The sequence below is a fragment of the Ostrinia furnacalis genome, unplaced genomic scaffold (assembly GCF_004193835.3).
Source record: "Ostrinia furnacalis isolate ACB-3 unplaced genomic scaffold, ASM419383v2 OfSCF2290, whole genome shotgun sequence".
Taxonomy (NCBI): Eukaryota; Metazoa; Arthropoda; class Insecta; order Lepidoptera; family Crambidae; genus Ostrinia; species Ostrinia furnacalis.
In genome coordinates, this window is record NW_021132529.1 from 243,528 (window position 1) to 260,442 (window position 16,915).

At 38.3% G+C, this 16,915-nt stretch overlaps 1 protein-coding gene across 1 annotated transcript; it reads right to left on the reverse strand.

Moving 5' to 3' along the window:
* Positions 1-7,027: 7,027 nt before the first annotated feature.
* Positions 7,028-8,161, reverse strand: LOC114354964 (uncharacterized). The gene has a single exon (XM_028307584.1). It carries the CDS (start codon positions 8,143-8,145, stop codon positions 7,069-7,071), a length of 1,077 nt encoding a protein of 358 aa, XP_028163385.1. The 5' UTR covers positions 8,146-8,161; the 3' UTR covers positions 7,028-7,068.
* Positions 8,162-16,915: the final 8,754 nt, after the last annotated feature.

Below are 16,915 nucleotides of genomic sequence, written 5' to 3' on the forward strand. Positions count from 1 at the left end.
ATGATGGGTAGCCACCGACCCGGGCTTTACACTCGTATTGACAAAGATTACTATGAGATCTCACAATGCGCGTGGACGCACAGGGTCTCAAAAATCTATTCATAAACCATACTTGTGTGGTGTAGTGACACACACAAACCAATCACAGAACTCTATTCAACGCTGTGTGTTCGACTTCGCATAGCGTGGCTGCTTCACTTAAGTAATCATCGTTTGTGAATAGGGGTGTTACGCCCGTATTCACAAACGATGCTTGCTTAAGTGAAGCAGCAAATCGAACGCACATTGCAGCGTTGAATATAGTTCTGTGATTGGTTCGTGTGTCACCCTGTGCTTCCACGTGCACTCTGAGACCTCATAGTAATTTTTGAGAATACGGGCATTAGTGTTTACCTACGCATAGTTACGCACATCACTTCAATTTCTGCGGGATCTGAAAAGTCGTTGACAGTTCATGTGAGCACCGATCACGTTGTGCGCGCCATTTACATTAAAACTTACGCTGTATGACCGATCTCCATTGCAAATTCGGAATATGGATTTTCTTTATTTGATTTAATTTAAATAACTTTAGGCGTGACGTGTGTATTCATAATTTTTAAGTCTATGTGCAATTTAAATGCGGGCAAGTAAAATTACGTTGCGCGAGAAACAAAGTGATGGGCATGTGATGGGCAATTGTTTTTGTATTTTTTAATTCGCGCCATCATTTTGATTTTGCGATGGAATTACGTTACTTTAATTTGTCTTTGATGAATATAAATTCTTTTAATGTAAATAGGACATCACACAATAACAATATTAATGTCGTTTAAGACCCAGAGAGAGGGAAAATTTCACGTTTGGTTCACGTTTCATGAAAATCAGTCCGGCCGTTTCAGCACGGAGAAGTTACAAACCCTTAGAAACTTTCGTATTGGAATTAGTATAGATTTATTTAATTTATTTATAGAAACTTCGACTAGCAATTGCTTTATTTTTATACCAATGGCATAATTTTTAGGAGACGCAAGTGTCATTGACACATTTGTTTTAATGGCAGACATTGGAACTGGTCACCTTGTGATATTTACAGGGCAATAATACTTACAGGATTATTTACGGGTCAATTATATGTATAATATACATAATGTATCTAGAGGGATTATCGAGAATGAGTTCTCGTGAATTTTAAAAAGATTTTTAAGAAATAAATTGAGTTTGTTCTGAGATTAACCCAGATCGTGGACAAAATTGGAAGTGAAAATTGATTTTAGGATTGTTATGCCCGTTTTCACCATCCATCCTAATTCTTAAGTGACCCCTATGGTAACACATAAGAGGAATTTTGTTTTCATAGGGGTCACTTAAATTAGGGATAGATGTGGAAACAGGCATTATACCACAGAACAACATAGAATAAGGGTACAAAAGTGCGACGAAACACTTCGAGAAAAGATAAGGTAACCGCGCTTTCTTTGCCCAAGCTCTTAGCGACGGCACTAATTATACCCCTTAGATATAAACGTACTAATACACAATGTTATCGTATCAATCGTGGGACGTTTACCCACAAGGTGGACCGATGACATCATAAAGGTAGCAGGGAAGCGCTGGACGCAGGCCGCTACCAATCGATCAACATGGAAAGCATTGGGGGAGGCCTATGTTCAGCAGTGGACATCCTGTGGCTGAAATGATGCTGATGAATCATCATCATCATTCACAATTGTCATCAGACACAATCTAATCTAAAATTCAATTAGTCCTACATTGTGAAAATTAAATGTAGGTAGGTAGGTACTTAACTAAAATATTTTTCCTGAATTTAATAAACATCTTCATAAGTACTTACTTAAGTCGTTTACAAAGGGTCAGAATTGCAATATCCATGTCTATTTCCTAACATAAAATTACAAATACGGAAGCAGGAATTGTATGAGTGACATCGCAACGGTTAGATGCGATAAATAATAATTATGTGATTTTCCTATCTAATTTACGTTTCCGTCCCTCAAAGAACCCTCGAGAACATTTTACTTACGTCTGTAATCTGTATGTCATATCAAATTGAAAACATTTTTTTTATTCACAAACGAGGAAGCTCCTGGCCTGCGTCTCCTGGAGATGGTACAGTACCTAATCAATATTTTGTTTTCATTATATTGATGACAATAGTTACAAAAAAAAGTAAGTAATCCATAGTCTCTTCTTTGTCTGTTAGTATTATTTTATTTTCGTGGCTTGATCCGAAAAACATATTCGGAGATAGAGCCAAGTAACGCGGGAAAAATCTATCCATTGTAATAAGTCCTACATTTTGTATAACCAAATTATGTACAATATTAAATAAAGAAGAAAGATTTGATTTTTATTAGGCTCAAAAAATGCTGGACTGAATTGAAAAATTGTTTCTTTATTATTTCTGATGAACATAGGCGGTACGAAGTTCGCCGGGCCAGCTAGTGTATTATTTTCTAGCCCTATAATTGAAATACGTATAGGGCCAACTAGTGTACCTATAAACCAGCCTTATATTTCAAAACCTTATATTTCCAAGTACCTATGCACAGTACATCTACATTTTCAGGTACCTACGTATGTACAGTAAGTACATCAGACTATACAAAACACGAGCGGACTATTATCCAGGTAAACACGCCGAATTCGGGTCAGGAAGCACATTCCCGCCAAGTGCGTCGTTCGGCGAGCTAGTTTCGCCAAGTCAACCGTCACAACGTCTGGTGTTTAGTACCTAGTAGAATGTTCTGGAAAATTCGAAATCGATAGGGCAAGGGAATACGAAATCAAAGATTCAATATTCAAATTCTTTGCGCCGCGATAAGCGGTTATCACGCCATTTTATCGATTTTGTCCATACATTTTGACGTCGATAAAGTATATCAAGGCGCGCATCTTATCCCGGCTGGGCACATAAAGGACGTGCCCAAAATGTAGATTGCCCTAACATAATATTCCACGTTTAAAATCAAAAAGTTTCTTCTTTTTAATGGCTTCGTGCGATTTGCATCATTTGGCCAGTGTCAAGTAAATAATACTCTTTCGTTTATTCGTTTCAGCCAAATGACATCCACCGCCTCTGTGGTCTAGTGGTAAGACCACCTGTTTCAGACGCAGAGGTCCCGGGTTCGATTCCCAGTGGGGACAGATTTTTCTGAAATTTTCTGTTCGGTTTGGTTGGTGGTAGGGCTTGTTCTAAGTCCGCCTGGCTAGCTACCACCATCTTTGTGCATTGCATCGCATTGTTGTGTTCCGGCAGTTAGAGGTAAGATAGCCAGTTCCTCCGTGGTTGAGGATTCCGGATTCCGCTTCCACCTTTGGCCTGATCGTCACTTACCATCAGGTGAGATACAGGCCAAGAGCTTCCTCGTTGTGGATAAAAAAAAAATTCACAGCTGGACAAAGGACTATCCTAAGGATTTCCACCGCTGCCCGCATCCAGGAGCTTCCCGCGAACTTCACTAGATCGTCCGTCCACCTAGTGGAAGGCCTGTAAAGAAAAATTACTTCTTTGTATTTCTAACCATTTCACCGGATCACTCTGTTTGCTGATCTGTGTATAAGGAAAATGAATGCCTTCGGTAAGTAGGTTAGAATTAAGTAATTAATACAAAAAACTAACCGAACTAACGACCCGCCTAATAGAAAATTTCATTTGTTTTTGTTTAGTCTTCATTTATTTTTTACACTTCCTTATCAGTCGTCAAGCGGTGTTTATAGTTTTTACAACGTTTTTTGTGTTTGTTTTACAGTTGTTCAGGAAAAACCAGCAAAGGTAACAAAAAATTTAAATGCAGGTGACGTTTTTGTGTCGCTTCCTTGACCGCCTATTTGACGTTTGTAAATATTGTATTAAAAATACTAAGAAATCGAATTTTAAAAATAAAAATAAACCTTTGACTCCTCATAAAACAACCGAAAAACGACAGATTTTTGGATTATTTTTTTTAGTAGGTACATACTCTTTCAAAACGTTTAGTCTAATCACTTTAGTAAGAAAAGTCAAATTCATGATTACACCACTAAAAAAAATATCGCTTTTGATTCACGTAATCGGTCCATTGTTTACGATTAAAATCGATTTCCTTGACCCATAATGATTCCTCAATTAACCGCAGGCTCCGTTTCTCATTAGGCCCACCAACCGTGACAGCCTTGGCTATTTTCTTCCTTACTCTGTCACTCATCTGGTGGATGTAAACAGAGTGATAGGCTGGCTTTTTAACGTGGATTCAGATGGTCACTATTTGGATGTTTAAACAATAAAATTTCTAGACGTAATGATGATGGTAAGGATCTTATAAAATTAAATATCTCCTGTACCCTAATGTAAATTGGGGCAGCAAGGTTCTGGAATGGAGGCCGCGTACCGGAAAACGCAGCGTGGAACGTCCACCTACAAGGTGGACCGACGACATCGTAAAGGTAGCAGGGAAGCGCTGGACGCAGGCCGCTACCAATCGAACAACATGGAAAGCATTGGGGGAAGCCTATATTCAGCAGTGGACGTCCTATGGCTGAAATGATGATGCTGATGATGTAAATTGATAGCACTTACCTAAATAAACCAAAAAATTATGATGAACATTAAGTTTCTAAGGAAGTTTCAGGGTCTAGTGTACCTACTAAATTAGCAGTTTGTTCGTTTAAGGCCGGGTAGCAGTGAAAATGGCGAAAATGAGGTTTTCATTTTTCATTTTTGAGGTACTAAACAGTAAAATTAAAGGCTAAGATTTTATTTGGGCATAGTNAGTCAAGATAGTTAATTTTTATCGCTTAATGAGATCGCCAAAACGTCATTATTTACGTCCGCATATTATTTACGTGATTTGCAGTTATTTTAAGTATAAAACAATTTTGTAATTTCATTACCTACAGTAAACAATACATTATGAAATTACAAAGTTGTTCATAGAATGTAGAATTCATTCAGGGACTGGGTAGTCAATGCGAAAAAACGCTCAACGGTTGGAATGTGCAGGTGTCAAAATGTCCATACGGACCGGCTGTTAGTGTGGCAAAAAGTATGAACGTCGAAATGAGCAATGGTTAAAATGTTCTGAAGTTAAAATGTCTTCGGGTTTATTTGAACAAGCGTCTTATTGTATAATAGCTAACGTGAACACGTGTTTAAATGCATCAAGGTAAAAATGTCCAAAAAANATCATTGTCCAACTTCATCATGTCCGGTATACTATTGATATTCTTCTTAGATTTAATAAAGGACCAAAAGTATTTAGAACAGTTTTTAATGTTTGATTCCGCTCTTGCAATGAATAAACTATAGCAAGAGTTTTGTAATATTTTAACGTAACGTCTCAATTCTGAGAAATTTTCATAATCAGCTAATCTGCCATATATTTTCCATTTTTTATGTAACTTGTGTTTTCTCTTTAATAGTTTAATTAGTTTGGGAGAGAACCAAATAGGGTAAACATTATTATCTTTTACTGTTTTTATGGGTACGTATTTATCAATAATATCATTAACAATTCTGTAAAAACAATCCAGTGCATCCTCAACATTAGTGCTAGAGAGATGCTCCCCCCAGTTTATTTCGTCAAGTTTTATTTTAATTACATCATAATCAGCGGCGTGAAAACGACGAACAGTCCGGGGCGCCTCCTTTAGGTAAGCGTCAGTTGAGTCCACTTCTAATGACAATAATAAAGATGGATGATGTCTGTCTTCAGGCTCCGATAGAGGATCGGCCCGAGACGCCCGACATAAAAAGCTTGAGAAGACTAAGTCAAGGTGCCTGTCATTATAATTCATAATTCCATTATATTGTAGAAAGCCCGTAAAGCACATAAAAGTATAAACCTGGGATGACAACACATCAACCGATGGGTTAGACAAGATGAGATCATTTCGTGCAATGTCCTGACTTTTTAGCCAAATTGCATTCCTTATGTTAAAATCACCTATAATCAAAAACTCATCTTCAGGTCTATCGACACTAAAATCCGATACCAACTCTAGGAATGTTTGCTGAGACAATACTTGGTCCTTAGTGTCGGGAAAATAGCAACTATACACATGCATTCGCTTAGCATTAGGACCGCGGGACAGCAGAATGTCCAGGTGTGTGATATCGGCATCAGGAAATTGAGGTAACACGCTGGAGCAGTGCGAGTCCACCATAAGTTCGCGTTTGACCGCGATCAGTGTGCCACCACCCTTAGTCATGCCCCGCTGTTCATAGTTCCTATCGGTACGATATATATTATAACGCGAATCAAAAATTTCCGCATCGAAAATGCCTGGTAACAACCAAGTCTCACTTAGGCAAATAATGTCATAATCTTTGTTCACTAGATTGTTATAGAATATTTTTGTTTTAGTTCGAAGACCACGTACATTTTGATAAAAACACGTTAAATTACTAAAATACATTGTAAATTGAATATTTTGAATTGTAATTATGTATAACACGCAAGTCCATAATACCACTTTGCTTAATTAAAATCAAGTTTCCCAGATGAAAAACATCAGTATAGAAACCAAAAATCCTGTTGAAACAATCTCCAGTAAACAAATCCAAACTCATTAACAGCACAATACCGCAGCCCAAAAAATATTTGTTATAAAACAATAACAAAACCATCTGTTTACATGTAAAATAAACACCAATAATTTTTACCGGTGCCCCCCTGTTTACCCATAAGTTTTTATGGCAATCATGCATTATTCGAAACGTCCTAATACTCGAAAAAGCCAAATCATTCACAGATACCGCCAGACTTACGAAATACAAGCTTAACGTGTTGTCCATTGGAATAGAAATATTTAACTCAAATAATACAAAATAAGTCGAGCTCCGCTTACTTGAAATGAATACATAATACATAGAACGGCGCGCTGGCAACTTTCGGCCAGCGTTAAACACACACTCCGCAATGGTTGCTACACACGACAATACATTACGCATACCTTGATAGACATAATAAACATTCACTAATGACCTGCATATGGTTCTCAATCTTACGCACTCCACAAATTGGATTGAAGCACATTTTGCAAGTTTCAAACTATTATAAATACTTAACGTATACACCTTTATATCACTTATAAAATTTTTTTTAACGATTCCTCGGATGTAATATGCAATACTGGTGATTTTTCAGTTTTACGTACCATAATAGTACAATTTTTTACCCAGCAGAACGTGTAATTTTTCTCTTTAGCTTTAAGCTTTGCTTGCTGGAAGATCTGTTTATTACGTTGGGAGAGATGGTCATTGAAGTAAATCCGTCCAGTCATACCGGTGAAACCCAGGTCGCATGCCTTAATGTTTCTCAATTTCCGAAGTGCAGCCAAAAAATCATCCTTCTTGTATCTTGATTGCATTTTTAGTATTATCGGTTTAGATCTCCTGGCGTCTTCATCGTTCTTCACTGCTACGCGTGTTATGAAATCAATATCATTTTCTGCGTTTAGAGGGTAACCACTACGTTCAGCCAAGGTTTTTATGATTTTTATAAGATTTTCACCGCTTTTATGTGGAATTCCGTTAATCTGGATGTTTGACCGACGTACCCACTGCTCATTCTTATGGCCCTCCTCCAAAACAGTTTTGACCTTCATTTTCAAGTCCTCGACTTCAGTTGAGAGTCCCTCAATCGTTGACACCAGGCCCTCAACCGTTGACACCCTTGACTCAATGTTGTCTACGCGGTTATTTAATTTGTCCAACTTTGTGTTCAAAGTATTATTCATTTCGGCGATATCCAATTTAACTTGTTGGATATCTTGCTGGATAACACGTATCATCGTAATCTCTGTCTGGATATTCGTTATTTTGGAAGAGACCTCTTGCAGCAACTCAAGGAAGTTTTGCTTATCTTCACTTGAAGCACCATGTTTAGGTGTTGAAACCGCCCGAATCTCGAGCGGAAGTCCTGAAGAGAATCTTGAACTGCCAGGAGTGTTAGCAGCCGCCGTCTCGATGCAGGATGTCTCCATTGGCGTCAGCGGTGCATCTCTGCAATTAGTGCACATCCAGGAGGCTCTGCCAGAACCCAATCTGGCGAAACCACGCTCAGTGATGCCTCCGCAAGCAAAATGAAATCTTTTCTTACAGATTGAGCACTCTGGTCCGTCGCCCACGGTGTCCGTACAATTTGCACATTTGGAAGTGAACATGTTGAGAACCGTTGGTTTTTTATTCGACTCAAAAAGACGTGTCTCCTTAACAAGCGCTCGCGCGGTACTGATATGCTCAAAGACACAGCACTGACTTAGTTTTGAAATCTAGGTATTCTAACTCAACTATTACCCCCTATTAGTAAAAAGTTACAACCTAGTTGAACACTGTTGTTAAGTGACGTTAACGTCACTTTAAAACATTGTTCAACTATGGTTTAACTTTTTATTAATAGGGGATACATTTTACAGTTATTACAACACCTACGCACACGTGGTTATAGCAATCTGAATCTATTTTTCACACGACTAAACCAATAAAGGAATAAACACACCCAGTAAATTGGGAAGTATTCCCTTCTGATTTTATACATTCTTATTCTATGACTAGCGGCCGCCCGCGACTACGTACGCGTGGATCCCGTTTTCCCCGCTAACTCCCGTTCCCGTGGGAATTTTGCAATATCCTGTTGTAAGTAAGCTTTAAATTTACTAAGGTACCTGGACGCCAAATTTCAAGCGTCTAACTTAAGCGGTTTAGATTTTTCATACAAATGTTTTTTTCCGATAACTCCCGTTCCCGTGGGAATTTTGCAATATCCTGTTGTAACTAAGCTCTAAGTTTACTAAGGTACCTGCATGCCAAATTTCATGCGTCTAACTTAAGCGGTTTAGATTTTTCATACCAAAGGATTTTCCCGCTTATTCCCGTTNATATATATATGCTAAGGGAAAGGGTGGAAGGCGCATAATAAACGTGAAAAGCAAAGATTTCCAGTGGAATGACGTTTAATAAGGCATTCGCAATAGCAGTCAGCGCGGGTCGATCGGAGACAAATGAAAGCGCGCTGTCAGGCTGCAAGGAACGAGCGAGGCGGGTAAATTATATGGAACTACTAGTTGATTCTATGGCTGAGTTGCACCACCTAACTTTAACCGTAATTATGACGATAACCGGTGTTTTTTGTATGGAGTTTGACAGATTTTTGACGTTTGTCAAAGTTAAAATAAGATGGTGCAACCCAGCCTATGTATTTATTTATAACAATCGGCAGACCATGTTGATTGAGTCTGTTGCGGCGCTTCTTTTTAGCACTTGCCAAATGTCGGTCTCGAAGGTAGGGTAAAAAGATTATGAGACATGTAGAGGCTCCTTAAGAGCAAAATATTTGACGATTTGTAGGAAGTACTATTAAATTTGACTTTGACTTTCAATGCGCATGAAATATAATATACTTTACTAAACGAAGGATGTTCAAGAAATTAAATTCTCGCGTTCCATTCCTTTGGAAACTGAGGAATACGCGCCACTGGATATTATTATGTAGTAGGTACCTTCATGACTGTTTACAGCTTGAGATTTCAGCCATGTTTCTACAGCCATTTGAGGAGCTTAAAAATTATTGAAGAATGATATTCCTGGAATCTTATAACTGCATAGCTCATATTCAACTCGGCAATATTTTGTGATAAATGTTTGAAAAAGAGGCTGACAATAGTGACCTACTTTCTTGCCTAGCCTTAGCACTGGCCCAGATTATTGTTCCAAAGCAGTGATAGTGATAGTTTTAACTGGTTGGTAGCGCTATTCATTCTCATTACATTAGGTTGATTATAAAACTCGCTGAATCTCGTCCATTGGACCCAAAATGGAAAGCAAAGCGCGAGAGAAAATGAACTTGAGGGTGTTCGCGAGTGTTCAAGATTATTATAAGCCTCGCGGAGACAGCCGAGCTTGAAGATGGAACAACAGTTAGTGGAGGATGTCAAAGCCGCGACAATATCATTTATACTCGTAGTTGTTGCAATTGTGAAAATGTCGGCCGTTTGGTGTAGTGGTTCGAAACAGACTACTATTCCGGAGTTAGCGGGTTCGATTCCCGCACAGTACAAACATTTGTGTGCATGAACATTTATTTGTTTGTATTGGACTGGGTGTTTTCTATGTATAATAAGTATGTATTTACAAAAAAAAGTATTTANTACATACTTATTATACATACAAAAGTATTTAAGTATGTTTATATCCGTTGTCTAGTACCTATAGTAGGTACAAGCTTTTTGCTTAGTTTGAGACTAGAAGCGCAGTGTAAATGTCCAAGGATATTATTATTTATTAATTCACGAAGGTGAGTGAGCTATTCATGTGTGGTGGCTCGCTATTGTTCTTTTTTCAAAAGTTTTGATAGGTACACTATCGTTATACATGTGCATGTACCTACACGTACACACACAAGTAAAGCTGACTAGCCTTCGTAAATTGCAAAAACTAATAAATGATATTGTCGCTGCTTCGTGAGTTGCAAGAACTATATTTTCCATGATACGACGAAATATCAATGTTATACAGGGTGTTAGGTAAATGGGTATATGAGCCGACACTAGCCCATTGTTAACATGGGCATATAAATGCTATGGTGAAGTCAGAAATTTGATGTCATCATTTTAATTTTTTTAATTTTCATACAATATAAATTTTATAAAATCCGATTTGTATGAAAAATAAAATAATTAAAATGAAGATATCAATTTTCTGACTTCACCATACCATTTATATGACCATGTTAACATGGGCTAGTGTCGGCTCATATACCCATTTACCTAACACCCTGTATACATAATGATTATTGTTGATTGACTATGCTTAAGCTTACTTCTAACAAAAGTATATTTTGGTGTATCACTGAAAACAGCTCATACAGTTTTTCAAACTAAGTAATTAATCAAGTTTCATATTAAAATTTTTGAGTCACAAAATAATATAAATACCAGTTTAAAGGCACACAAAATCTTTCCACTAAGTTCCAAAACTATCCAACAATATGCTCTGAAAGAATTGTCTGTGACAGACTCTCTAACTCTTTCAGACACGCCATGGTCTTCTAACTAAAGTTCCATTTTCCACCAGTTTTACGGAGCCCTAAACATAATAATCTGTATACATTTAGTTGTGTAAGCCTCCGCCAGTAACAGCGTGCAATAAACGTTGCATTTGCATTCCCATTAGGATGCGTTGTTTGCGCGCGATAATGCAGCCTGTGTTTAGATCAGTCTAGTGTTTGCTAGATGAGAGCTATGCGTAGCATGTGATTGTATAAAAGTACAATATACAAGCTACATGCAACATCATTAATATTTTTAACACAGGACTCAAAGACAGTGTAATATACGCTCTACCAACATAATACGAAAAACACTGAAGCAATTTTTTTTTATCCACAACGAGAAAGCTCTTGGCCTGTATCTCAACTGATAGTAAGTGACGATCAGGCCGAAGGTGGAAGCGAGCTTCACCCGAAATCCTCAACCACAGAGGAACTGGCTATATTACCTCTCTGACGGAACACAACAATGCTATTTACATTGTTGTTATGGCGGCAGACTTAGGTAAGATGGTGGTAGCTAGCCAGGTGGATTTAGAACAAGCCCTACCACCAACCAAACCGAACAGAAAAATTTTCCCCCGCTGGGAATCGAACCTAGGACCTCTGCGTCTGAAGTAGGTGGTCTTACCTCTAGACCACAGAGACGGAAAACTCTATTGTATGTGACAAGTGTACGTGGCTAGACTATATGCAAAAAATCCAAAATGCCAGGGAAACTCGACCTATTCCTTGGAAGGGGTTCTACCATCGTAGGTACTACCACAGAATAATAATAATTACTGTAGACTGTAGGTACTACCGTCACATTACTCGGTAACCAAGCATCCTGTTTGGACTCCTGGTTCATGATCTCTAGTATAACTCCTTTCAAGGAATAGGTCGAGTTACCCATCTTCCTGTATATCGTGCAGTCAGTATAAGTAGGTAAGCGTTTCCTTGCATTTTCTGAATTTTCTGTAAGGTACGTAGGAAGTTTTTAAGACCTACATTTTAGAACTTACTAGTGAGATACAAAAATAAAACCATGAACATATTTAAATCCTACACTACAATACCCAGTTGTTGCGTATTTGCTTTCAGTTTTTGCTATAAATCCCATTGCAATTCTAAGCCCACTATCACAGAATAGGGCAACTATGTGCATCGACAATCGGTGCAGGTATTGGAAATGCAAATGTTACTGTTGTTGGTATACCCCGATAGAGTTTTAGGCAGGTTATATTATGTTGTTTGGTGTGATGATAACTAAACCTTGTTGTTGGGTAATTTATAATTACCTATGTTATTCGTTTTACTAAGGCTGGGTTGCACCATCTAAAGGCCGATTCACACATATCAGTGAAGTCACAGTTCAGGCTCAGTACCGGCACAGTGCGAAATATTCTTTCATACAGTTTCTATGAAAGCATCCCCACTTGTCAGTGTCAGTGACGACATAGTGCTCTCAGTGTCAGTGCCGACACCGGCAATACGGACGTATTCGTTGACGACGATATTTTTTGTCGGATCACGAACGCCGCCGCGGCATGAAAAACAAAATAACTTACTTTATAGTTTCTGAACAAGAATATTGAAACACCTCTCTGAAATTTTAAAATATTCAAAATATTTCACTGACGCAACACTGTAGCACTGATACTAAACTGAGCGGACACTCTGACGGAACTGTGGCTTCACTGATATGTGTGAATCGAGCTTTACTTTAATTTTAACTGGATGCGAGCGGCACAGAACCGGTCTTTGTGGAAATCCTTGAGGGAGGCCTTTATCCAGCAGTGGACGTCTTTCGGCTGAAACGAACGAACTTTAACTTTGGCAAACGTCAAAAATCTGTCAAGCTCCATACAAAAACCACCAGTTATCGTTATAGTTAGATGGTGCAATTTAGTCTAAACCTTTTTCTTTACTATGCTAGCAAAAGAAATATTGTATAGTGTACCTGTGTGTCTAGGCATTATACTTAGCTTCTAGAAAGAAGGATAAACAAACTATAGTTTCAACCTAGTTTTTTCGAGTGATTTTAGCTCTTTTCTATTGCTGAAGAAATGAGTGATTTTTTAAGATGAGATGGACCTTATTACAAAAAGTTATTCTCTGGTTTAACTCTGGTTTAATTGACATTTAGTATTGAAATGTCGATTTACACCAGTGATCGTCCCGGGTTTAACTTTTTTGTAATGACCTAAGTTCTTGCACAATTTTGACTTGGTAGTAGAGACTCACTTAAAACCTGCATGATGTAAAAATCCTTACCAATTTACAGTAGAGGTATGGTTTGGCTCATTGATTCTCAATCAGTTCCCAGCCAGAATAATATTGAATTTGAATGTTACTGACAAAATATTTGCCAGCACAATATTTACTTACCAATATTATACAGTCTTTCATAAAACATTCATGCGGGCATTTGCGACTTAAAATCAATCAGCCCACATCCGGAATCATTTTGGCGTAAACACGGCGTATATTTCAGCATATTATTATCACCGGTCAGAGCGAACAATTTCCCAATTTACCGCCATTTTGGCCGGAGTTGAGAGAAGTAAAATAAATTAACAATATAACAAGTGGACCGGAAACAGCAGGTCGCCGGAAGCGAGCTGGCGGAATGATCAGTCTTTAGCGCGAGAGCCAGGGAGCGTAGTGCTGATGTCTGACTTGCTAGTTGGCAAGACTTAAACGCAAACTATTATCGAGAATTCGATTGTTCATCATTTCAGCCACATATTAGAACGTCCACTGCTGAACGTAGGCCTCCCCAATGACTTCCACATCGCAAGGTTGGTAGCGGCCTGCATCCAGCGCCTTCCTGCTACCTTTATCAGGTCTTTGTCCACCTTGTGGGTGGACGTCCAACGCTGCGTTTTCCGGTACGCGGCCTCCACTCCAGAACCTTGCTGCCCCATCGGCCGTCAGTTCTGCGTACTATATGCCCTGCCCATTGCCACTTCAGCTTGCTAATCCGTCGGGCTATTTCAGTGACTTTAGTTCGTTTACGGATCTCCTCATTACTGATTTGATCTCGTAAAGAAATACGGAGTATAGCCCTTTCCATAGCACGCTGTGCAACTTTGAGATTCTTTAAGAGGCCTATAGGAGAGGCCACGTTTCAGTTCGATTGTTAATTAGTGAGAAAAAAGCAAAGCTAAACCTAGATTCATCCTGATTCAGGGGACTGGCTCATCCCAACTGTGTGAAGGTTCGACCCATAAGTAAAGTGTTAAAATAAAGCATAAAAATTAATTTTGTTCTACAAGTGTAATTTTAGAAAGCACTTATACTGGATATGCTTACATTATAATAAGAGCAGTTAGCTAGAGATCTTTGGTTCAAGTTTTTTTTTGTTGCGTTTAATACTGTATCCCATGTATCAACATGAGATACGTAGTAAAGTGGGCTATCAAGCCCAATAAATAAATACTTTACCAAGTACCAACCATTAAAGTTTGGTAGAGACATAAGTTTACACCCACCTAACTTGGTTTAGGTACCTAATTGGTGTGATAGTTGAAATTATTAATAATGAGCTTATAGCTCATTAGTGGTATACTGGTAGTGATAGCCCTTGTTAAGCCCGCTCCGTGGTTGGGACCCGGTACAGGATTTGAATAGATTATTTTCATTAATTCGTACCTATACCTATTTAGAAAACAACCTTTACAGCGATCATGCATGACCTTCTTTAAAGGAAACTTTGAGTGTCACGAAATATTAGACGCTGACTGTACAATACAATAAGCGCAGAGCCTTGCTGCAGTTTTTATATTTTTAAAATATAGAATTAAATAAAAATTGTATGTCCCTTAAACTATATCATATACGGATCCAACACATGACATGAAACATCGTTCAAACCAACTGTGAAAAAAGTTTTTTCGCAGTGATTAAAAAGAGGGATAGTGCGATGACGCGCGCAAATACACTCTGGACAAATTACTGGTGTGTACAGTCATCTCTGCGTCAAGTTTGTCACCCTTATGCATTTGTGATAAGTGCCAGGTTTGTCAGGCGATATTTACGAGGTGTTTCGTACCTCGCTAGGTTATTTTAATATTTCATATTTGCTCTTCGACGCTCGCAAACTGCACTACGAAGGATTTATTTGAATGTAACAACGTTATTACGTCGTAAGTCAGAATTCAAATATAATGAATGGGCACTTTTATTAAAAATTGATATTTTATTTGACATTATTCGCATCGTCGTAGATTTAATTAAGTTCATCGCTCATCCCGATATTAATTACGCCTGGTGTTGAGACTTTGAGACCTTCAATTATTTTTATGGGACGATTAATATAATTTAAGTGGATATTGACATCAGGAATTAACTCTGAGCTCTTGCTGAATGTGTTATGCTACTTTTTACCCGACTGCACCAGAAGAATGAGACAGATTCACACATCGTCGAATGATATGAATAAAATTTAAGTGCGCATCTTGTTTACGTGTAACAATACAATGTTAGCAGCATTGTTGATTTTGACGGCAGCAGTGGAGGTGAGGGAGCCAGTTCCTCAGTTGATGAGGCTCGCTTCCACCTTTTTTCCCTGGTCAAGGATAACCTTGACTTGTAAGGTTCACTTCTATCATCGGTCATCATCATTACTATCCATCAGGTGAGATGCTTCCCCATTGCTGTTAAAACGTGATTTGAAATTATTTTTGGCAACGGAGTAAAAAGCCCACTGTGCTGTGACACAATTTTTATTCTGAACGCTTGTCTAATAGACAACAGCACATCAAAGTAAACACAGAAGCATCTTAAGTAGTTGTATTAAGAGTAATTTCGCAACAAAACAAAATATTCTGATGTGCTACAACTACTTAGAAGTCCTCAATGAGGGCCAAACTGGTGATCGTTGCCAAATGCACCAATTTATGCGGCGTTCTGGAGCCCGCGTAAATCCTGATAAACTGGCCAGATAATCGTGTGTTCTGTTTGTTCTGCCTTCCTTTTGTGTTCAGTTCAGCATTCATTAACTGGTGCACGTTGCGAGGCAAGCTACATTTTATGCGCGACTTTAATGCCCGTTTTCACCATCAATCCCTAATTTTTAAGTGACCCCTATGTAAACAAAATTCCTGTTATTTGTTAACAAATTGTTACCATAGTGGTCACTTAAAGATTAGGGATTGATGGTGAAAACGGGCATAAGTGTGCCATTTTTAAGGCGTAGGTTATGGGGGGCGTGAAGCCAAAATAATAATAGCCTTTTTAAGTTCAAGAGTGTTACGCCTGTATTCACAAACATTACTATGAGGTCTCACAGTGCGCGTGGACGCACAGGGTCACACACGAACCAGTCACAGAGCTCTATTCAACGCTATGCGTTCGATTTGTTGTTTCACTTAAGCAAGCATCGTCTGTGAACACGGGCGTTAGATTATTACATAGGGTGTCCCATACAGACCGTGCCAAACTTATAGAACGATGATAATGGACGGCAATCTAGACAGAAAAACCTTAGTAAAAGTATCACCGTTTCAGAGATATGACTTTTTCATATTACTTACACATTGATAGTGATTCTATTACCACAGTTTTGCTGTAACTGTTTATCAATTTAAATGGTGTACCTATAAGATGGTTCGATCACTAACTCTGCAATGTTTAAACTGTCGTTCAATAATGAAAAGTAATTTTCATTCAAATCGGAACTTTATAGTTTAACAAAAGTAATAGATTTCAAACTATACGAGATAAAGCTACCGGTATAGTCTTGTCTCCAAACTTTAAATACTACTTCCAAATAGACCAAAAATCAGAACCAGACAAGGTAAGGTAAATGCGCGAAGTTTCGAACAAGCCCCGACTTCTCGAGAGCATCAAAGTAAGGTATATTGGCGACGATATATCATCCCAACACGCCATATTGTGTGATT